The 9,239-nt window shown below is 50.1% G+C and overlaps 1 protein-coding gene across 1 annotated transcript in view; it reads right to left on the minus strand.

Moving 5' to 3' along the window:
* Window positions 1–3,653, minus strand: part of LOC142295003 (retinol dehydrogenase 7-like) — a 60,169-nt gene extending 56,516 nt beyond the window's left edge. The window contains exon 1 of the mRNA XM_075338072.1: window positions 3,227–3,653. Coding sequence (XP_075194187.1) covers window positions 3,227–3,596 — 370 coding nt within the window. The 5' untranslated portion in view covers window positions 3,597–3,653. The remainder of the gene's footprint in view (window positions 1–3,226) is intronic.
* Window positions 3,654–9,239: the final 5,586 nt, after the last annotated feature.

The raw sequence follows: 9,239 nt of genomic DNA on the forward strand, positions 1-9,239 counted from the left end.
GGAACCTTGCCCGAACTGGCTGTGGGACCTGGCATCGGTGTAGCTTTTGAGGGAATTCGGAGATCGGTGTCTGAGGCTACTTGGTGCCGATATCAGGCGGTGTGGCAGGAATGGGCAGAGTTGGAAAGTGGGGAGTTCATGGAGTCGGGTTACCAGGGTCGAGTGTTGGGGGGTACTGATGTTAATAAGTGGGGATTTTTCGGAAGGCAGGTCTGTTTCGGTGATTGGTTGCAAGTTGGCGGCGTTGGCCTTTTTGTTTCAGATGCAAGGGGTTCGGGACGCGACTAAGGATTTTCTGGTGCGACAGGCGATGAAGGGTTTTCGAAAAGGGGCTCAGTCGCGTGACTGTAGGCGGCCGGTGTCATTGCCATTGTTGGTGCGTTTGGTGGGGTGTTTAGGGGAGTTGTGTTCGTCTCCTTATGAGCGGGTGTTGTTCTCGGTAGCTTTTGTACTGGCGTTTTTTGGGGCCTTTCGTATTGGCGAATTGGTCAGCCCGACTAAGCAAGCGATGGGTGGTTTGCTGTTGGGTGATGTGATGCTGGGGGAGGATAGAGTGGAATGTCGGCTTCGTTTTTCTAAGACGGATCAGAGGGGCCGGGGGCGCTTAGTAGTGTTGTACGCTTTACCGGGGCACCAGTTGTGCCCAGTGTTACATGTGTCAGAGTTTTTAAAGGTGCGCGGCGGTTACCCGGGTGTTTTTCTTAGGCATACGGACGGATTGGCTTTGTCGCGGTATCAATTCAATGCGGTGCTGAAGATGGCTCTAGCAAGGGTGGGGGAGGAGCCACGTGAGTACGGGTCTCACTCCTTCCGGATTGGGGCGGCAACGGAGGCCGCCAGGTGGGGTTTGAGTAAGGATTGTATCCGGCGGATTGGGAGGTGGGAGTCTTCCAGGTTCCGTTTGTACATTAGGCCTCACTTGGTCAGGTGATGGTCAGGGGTGGGGGATTCAAGGTTGGTGTTAGATGCCGGTTTGTGGGCAATTTCTTGTGCTGTTGCTGTTTTTATTCGTGGTCTTTGTATTTTATTGGTCCATGCCTTGTGTGGATCCTCGGGCACTCCTATGTGTATTGGGGAGCGTTGCGGGCGGATGTGCGGCGTGACGGTCGGCAGCTCGGAGTGTCGGTGTCGGAAGCTCGAGTAAAGTGGCTCGGAATTCGGGGCATGACCTGGGGTAGGGTGCGCCCTGAGGTGGCTTATTATAGCCGTATGGATCGTGTCCCTGATGTGTTAATTTTACATGTGGGAGGGAACGATTTGGGAGTAAGGTCGGCGAGGGAATTGAAAAGGGATATAAAGCTGGACCTGTTACATTTGTGGAGGGCGTTCCCGGGCATAGTTATCGTTTGGTCGGACATTATAGCTCGGACGCAGTGGCGTTTTGGGAGGTCGGTGGACCGTATTAATAGGGCTCGGAGCAAGCTGAACCGGGCTATTGGCAGGTTTGTGGCGAGAAATGGTGGGTTGGTGGTGCGGCATAGAGAATTGGAGGAGTCCACGGAGCAGTATCTAAGGAGAGATGGGGTTCACCTGACTGATGTGGGTCTGGATTTATGGATGTTGGGTTTGAGGGATGGCCTAGAGCAAGCACTGGGGGTGTGGGGGGCCCGGGCCAAGTAAGGGTGTCACTTGGCCGGCCTGTGGCGGGGTGATAGGTCCGTCTGAGAGGTTGGGAGTACCGACAGTCGGCTTGTTGGTACGAAGTCGCTCAAGGGGAGTGGCTTCGGAGTGGATGGGAACTTGTGGGCGGAGGTCCCGCAGGTTCTGGGTAGGGGTAATTAACGATGGAACGTTGTTACCCCTCACCTCGGGCCGGGTGGTCACGGCCGAGGTGGTCCTCTGGGCCGGTTTGGAGGTTACGGCCGGGGGGTTAGGAATGATGGTTTGCCTCTCGGACGGATCTATCGGTGTTTCTGGTTATACGGGTATATATGTATAAGGTTAAGTTTAACAATTGAGTGGCATGTTGGGCCACAAGTTTGGTATACATATATACGGTAAAATAAAACTGTGGCCATTCCTGCAATAAAGTCGTGGTTCTCGTCTTCATTTAGGTAGATATGGTACGGGGGGTGTGTTTTACAGGATAACCTGCTTATCCCTTATAGATGCGTCAAGTGATTTAGAGGTGAGAAGGGGGTTTTTGCCTCAAAAACATGTTGAATTTGTGCACCTTAAAAAAACTGTGCATGAATATACCCTATTCATGGCACCATAGGTTAAAATGATTATGTATGGTATCCGTGAAAAAAACTGATACCACACATATACGTACCACACATATATGTGCCACACATATACGTGCCACACATATACGTGCCACACATATACGTGCCACACGGAAGTCTGAATGAAGCCTAAGGCTGGACTCACACATTGTGTTCAGAACGCGATGCACAGACAAGCTGTAGGTCTCCTGACCAAAACTTAAAGGGTTATTCCCAGCACCAAGATCCTGTCCCAATATGTAGTAGGTGTAATAATAAAAATATTCGCAAATACCTCCAATTAGCAATATAGTATAGTTCTTCTGATGTAGCCATGTCTCTTATCTCATATGCAGGGCATTACAGCTGAGGTATCTATGGTTACGACCACAAATAACTGAGTATATGAGTGTTCGTAACCATGGAAACCTAAGTTACAATACCCGGCATACACATGAGGTAAGAGACAATAGCTAATCAAAAGAACTATACTTCATTTCTAATTAGAGGATTTTGCTAATATTATTATTACACCTACTACACATTGGGATAGGATTTGGGGATTTGAAATAACCCTTTAAAAGCCTCATATGTGATGCTGTCGAATTCAGAACAAGAGACCCGTGTCCGTTCTGTGCATCACACTCCATATGTGTGAATCCAGACTTAAACGGAATCTGTCACCAGGTTTTTGCCACCTAATCTGAGAGCAGCATAATGTAGGAGCAGAGATGCTGATTCCTGCAATGTGTCACTTACTGGGCTGCTTAGTGTAGTTTTGATAAAATCACTGATTAATCAGCAGTAGATTATCATTAGAGGACTACTTGGTGTACTGCAGCAGAGAAAACATTGATTTTATCAAAATCACATCAAACAACTCAGTAAGTGACACATCACTGGAATCAGGATCTCTGCTTCTACATTATGCTGCTCTGAGATGGCGGAGCAAAAACCTGGTGACAGATTCCCTTTAAGCTCTATGTAATACTTTAAAAAATAATTAGAAACCTTCTTACCTTTCTCAGGGAGGTTTTCCTTCACATACTGCTTCACCTTTTCCACCTCCTCATCTTTGGTCACGTCTAGCCTGATGACTTTCACCTGCCCAGGGGATGAATGGTTTATCAGAGCCTGGGCTCCCTCTCCATCAGGAAACAGGCAAGCAGCGAAGACCGTGAATCCCATTTCAAGCAGCCTGAGTGCCAGCAGGTTTCCAAAGCCTGAGTCACAGCCGGTGATGAGCACCGCTCTTCCCCGAGCATCGAAGAATACATCTTTGTGTCTCAGCTTTGTATAGATTAATGTCGCCAACAGTCCTAAGAGAAATATATATACAAGGGTCTGTGTGACCAGGCAGCAAGAGCATAACCAAGGGATGGAAACCATCGCTCCAGCTTCAGTGTGCACTAATAAGATTAGGGTGTTCAGTCTCAGTCAGCTCCAGAGGAAACCACTCCCTCCCCTTTCACAGGTCACACTCCATTGCATCACATTGTGGGGAAACTGGAAACACCAGTATTTTGTGGTTTAGAGCAAACCCGTTCTATATTGTGTATTCTCAAAAATGGAATTCTGACTCATAAATAGAGATATTCACTTTTAGGCCTAGGGCCCATGAACGTAAGAATCGGATGAATACAATGCGAGAAAATCTTGACCAATGTCAGTCAATGAGACAGAGCAGATCAGATATTTTTTTTCTCATCCAGATGTAGCATGTGTAAATCGGATGAGCCTCGCCAATACAACTCATTGAGTGCAAGGAAAAAAGACGAACGGCACACGGACCATCCATACGCCGTCTGTTTTTTACGGATATATTACCATTCTGTAGCATAGATCACTGTAAATGATCCTGTAAATGATTGTAGAATAATAGTTGCTGAGAAAAAAAAAGCATTGCATACAAATGTCATATGGACGCTAGGAAAGAAAAAAAATCCCTAACTCGCATGATGTATGTAGCGCCCCACGGGGCAGGTGGTTAACCTACTCGTTGCCGGGCAGTCGTGGGTCGGGTCAGGTGTGGTCACGGGTGGCCTTGCCCAGTTCCGTTGCCCCAAAGTGTGGCGCCCCAGGACCTGGTCGCCACAACAGCATTGCCCCTCCAAAGGGTTAATGCTGAGCCTGGAGGTAATTGGGAGGGCTATTGGCCAGTAAGTTCAACATCCAACGCAGTTTCTCCCTCAGGCCAGCAGGGGGAGCTCTGAACCTGGAGTTCCAGGGAGCATTCCTCAAGTCTGACCTGAGGGAGGAGTTAGTGTTCAGTCTGTGAGGAGAGAGCGAGAGAGCAGACACAGAGTGTGCAGTCTGGTGAACTGGGGCTGGAGCTGGTTAGCTCAGTCCAGGGAGGCCAGAGCTGCAGAGAGGCAAAGAAGTAGACTTGGACATCGGAGTCTGTGGCCACCAGGGCCTAAAATATTCCCTGGTAGCTGAATCCGAAGGGCAGGAGAGCTGCAAGCACCTGGCCCATAAACAACCTGAAGGTACAGCTGCATCACCAGGGCCCGGTGTGGACTCCAGCAGAGAAGCACCAGCGAGGGCCTGTGCAGCCTACCACACAGGGAGAGGGACGTATCATCGGTCCCAGCAGCAAGAGGGCCATTGCTAATCCAGAGTGCAGGGCCCTATAACAGCAAAGAAAGAACAGGAGTAGGCCTCATACTCATCTGGCCAAAAAGATACCTCAGTTACTTTCAGGCTGGCCGGAGCCCTCGACCACCTGTAACGGCCTCCCAGGACTGGACTGTTCTCAAAGTGAAAGAGGAGAAGGTATAGAGACTACTGTTTGTGACTGTTTCTTTCACTGCCTGTCGGCCCTGCACCGTATCATTCACACCAACATCACCATAGACACTTACAAGCACCAACTGTTGCCCCGGGGCACCGCTCCACCTGTGGGGAGCAGTACCACCATTGCTGCCATTCCATCACCCCGGAGGCCTCATACAGCAGCGGCGGCTTAGTAGCCGCAAACCACAGGTGGCGTCACGAAAATTATAAACTTTAACAATCACCCCCACTGAAGCCATCTTAATTGACCCCACCAGGGTACGGAGTCGGGCCCAGCCACCACTAACGACCCCCGGAGTAGTCCGGCCCGGCACCGGGTGTCCCATAGCCCTGGGGTGGGCGAGTCAAAAGCATACAGTAAATAGTGGGGGAGAGTTTGTTGTGACGCCACCTGTGGTATGCGGCCAGGGAGTAGCCACCGCTGCAGGGTTCCTCACCGGGGCAGGTGTTATGGCAGTCAGGATGGTGTCGCTCCCCACAGGTGGAGCGGGCCCCAGCTGGATGATGAGGGTTTTAATGGCTGTTGGCACCTAAGCGCTGGGCGACGGCGCCAGTAAGGACGAGGCAACACAGTCTCTGCGGGTTCAGGGTGTAGTTTACTCAGAACTTCAGCTGCCAGCCCGGTCGCACTGGTCACTGCCGTGATGGGCTCCGTTCAATCCCAGATCTGGTAAGGGGCAACCACCAGTGTTTTGAGAGAGAAGGAGAGAGAGACCTAGTTCTATAGTGTCCCTCTCAGCAGGTAGGTACCCTAGCTGAGCTCCCACTCCAAGCCCCGGGCCTAATAAAGTCCAAGTTTTGCAGAGATGTCTTCTCTTGGTCCTGACGGGTCTGTTCTTGTTATGAGTGTATTGCGCCTATTTCTACTCCCAGGTGGAACCCGCCCACCAGGTGGCTGGCTTCAGTGACCGGGTAAGTCCCATGATCGTGATGGCCACCCCCCTGCCTACCCTGAGCCATCCCACCCTGTGTGAAAGCTCCTAAGCTGCATGTAGTGTGTGAATGTGGAACACCGGCGATTAACCCCCTCTTACCTGAGATAGATGTGACGCCCTGGCCTATCAGGTCGTCACAGGGTATTGCGCAATCTGCCCTTCTTCACAGTATCCACATCCTCCTTGGTTACGGGTCCCTGACCTTTGGTGTTGCTAAGAACAAGCTAATCAAAATCCTAGGAACACTCTGCACCACACCCACCAGACACACCAATGGGTAGCCCGAAGGGAATAGGGCCGCCCACTTGGGGGGATGGTAAGGGAGGGTCAGGAGAGTCTGTTGAGAGAGGGGTAGCGTTGGAGGAGGTTGGGAGCAGGGCTCCTGGAGACTACTAGGTGGCAGACGTTGGTCTGGGCCTGGTAGGAGCTGGAACCCCAGTCGCAGGGGATCGTGACAAGGGGCACGGAACTGCCGAGGAGGGCAGCCGGCGGCCTTGTGCCATCCCCGGGCAGGGGCCAGGGCAAGACGGGGTACGTGGACCCTAGGCCGGGAAGTAGCTTCAAGCGTCCTGGTAATTCACCCGACGAGGACGGGGCCTTCAAGATCCGTTCTCCACCCGCTCCAAAATCGGGGTACTAGCGCAACGAGGGGGATAGAACTTTTCCAATCCGCAGTCCAGAAAATCCAAAGCGTGAACCCTGAGAGCAAGCTCACCCAGTTAGCCACACTAGTGAGCGGGACCCGACTAGTTTTACACTACAGGGGCTAATCAGTAGAAAGGTGCCAAGGAAAAGGTCACAGGCTAACAAGGAACACCAACAGGCACAGGATCCAGGCGTGCTCCCTCCCTGCTACAACGGTGCTCAGAACTTTGGTTTACAATTTGTTGGTGTCAGCGTTATTGGACTGAGTGAGTACGCAGTGACCCTTACCTCCCTAACGGTATCCCTCCGCCAGCATCACCAAGCCCCGGGGCATTCCCCTACCCACGGAGGGGTTAAACACCTGGCTCCCATCCCATCGCCACCAGGTGCTCCCAACGGCAGCGGTGGTATTCCACCTTACCACACACCGTGGGTGGCGTCACAAACTTTCAATATACAGTCCCCTGTAAATGCCCCCCTTTTTTGTTTTGAGTGGCCGCACGACCCCCGGGTCCGGAAAACCCCTCGAGCCACCGCGGATTCGGATCCGAGCAGTCCCGGCTGCTGACACAGGGGCCACTCGTGTGACTCCAGCCTTACAAATATAATCAGCCATGTGGAATTTTCTCGCTCAAGCTCTGTCAGCGTCATTTATTAAAGGGGTTGTTCAAATATTCATAAAGCCAAATGTAATAACAAATACCAAGCTTCCAATTGTAATCTAAAAAAATGAAATTACAGAACAGATAAACACTATAAGGGAACCCTCACTTTCTAGCAGCACTTCAGGTATAGACAGGCATTGTGTTGCTGTCAAACAAGGTAAGGTTTATTAAACATCATGACTAGTCATGGGCAGACTTGCAGATATCTGGGATTGTGGGTTTTATCAGATTTAAAAAAAAAACAACCCTGGCTCAGAACTGATCCCAGATATCGACCCGGACGCCACTCCCCATATAAGTCTAGGGGGACCCAAATCATGTGCTTTAAAATGGAGGTAAAAAGGGGTAGGGGGATTAGGGCAAGTGCGTTATACTTACTGAGTCTCCCACAAGGCTGTAACACTGCTTCCGGGACGCACATTAATCTTACTCATATGCACTGCTTCACCCGCCCACCAGCAGTCCAGGCATCTGTGATTGGTTGTGCCAGCATGTCTGACTGCTTTAAATCACACATGCTGTGTGTGTCCCTATATTGGTGTAAACAAAAAAAAATTGGCGTAGGGTCCCCCCATATTATGGTACCCAGCACAAATAAAGCAGATGACTACAGCTTCCAACCGTGTGCTTATCTTGGCTGTATATCATAATAAGAGGGACCCCATGCAGCATTTTTTTTTTTAAATTATTTTAATAAATAATTTTAAAAAAAAGGTGTGCGGTCTCCCCCCAATTTTTATTCCAAACCATGATAGAGCCAATAGCTGGGGGCTCTTATTCTCAGTGTGGGGAGACCCATGGTTATTGGGCCCCTCCAGCCTAAAAATAGCAGCCTGCACCCACTCAGGATTTTTGCATCATTGCGGTGGCAATCAGGGTAATAAGGGGTTAATGACAATTCACAGCTACCACTAACTCCTAGATTAGTAATGGGGAGGGTCTATGAGACCCCCATTTCTAATCTGTAAGTGAAAAGAAATATACAAACACCGAAAAAATCCTTTATTTGAAATAAAATACTAAAAAACCCCTCTCTCCCCTTTATTAACCCCCTTAACTAACCAAAACACCCAGTTTTGACGTAATCTACATGAGGTCTCACGATGATTCCAGCTACAGCTTTACTACTGCTACATTACTGAAGACACAGTACGCGTGCATAGGACATGACTGCACGCTGTGGGCCTCAGGCAGAGAATGATTGAGTATCAGCGATGAGCGGTGACATCACTCAGTTTATTTCTGGTCACAGCTGGTGGTTCCCACAGTTCTTAATCTGTGACCTGACCTCAGGTGACCTCATTAAACTAAGTGACCTCACCTCAAGTGAGGTCACTGAGTTCACAGACCTGCATCTCCTGGCAGGAAACCGCATTTTTTTGCCAAGAGATGAAGATTTGTTGCTGAAATGTCTGCACCAGATTTCTGCACAATTTGCACCTCCTTGCAGAAAACTGCACTGAAATGGCGTCAAAACCATTTTAGTGCATTTTTTTGCCAAGAGATGCAGATTTGGTGCTTTAATTAATACATCATATTCCTGCACCAAATCTGCACTTCCAGGCAAAAAAAAGCATCAAAACCACATCTTAACCCCTTAACAACCCATGGTGTATTGGGTACGTCATGGATCGTGTGAGGTTAATCCCCGCCCCATGCCATGGGCAGGCCGCAGCGATCCGCGCACATATTAGCTGTTTTCAACAGCTGACGTGTGCCTGCTAGTCGTGGGTGGAATCGCTTCCACCCGCGACTATTAACCCCTTACATCTCGCTGCCAAAATCTAGCAGAGAGATGTATCTGCGTGCCGCCATTATGCTGACTTACCCCGCCCCCATCGGCAGTCACATGACACGATCACGTGACTTCCGGTGGTTGCCATGGTAGCACAGGGTCATGTGATGACGGCTGTAGCTAACATGAGTCATTTACTCTCAATGCCAGAATACTGCCGGCATTGAAAGTAAAGCAGCATTTCTGCAGATCTTAG

The sequence above is a fragment of the Anomaloglossus baeobatrachus genome, chromosome 3, assembly GCF_048569485.1.
Source record: "Anomaloglossus baeobatrachus isolate aAnoBae1 chromosome 3, aAnoBae1.hap1, whole genome shotgun sequence".
NCBI lineage: Eukaryota > Metazoa > Chordata > Amphibia > Anura > Aromobatidae > Anomaloglossus > Anomaloglossus baeobatrachus.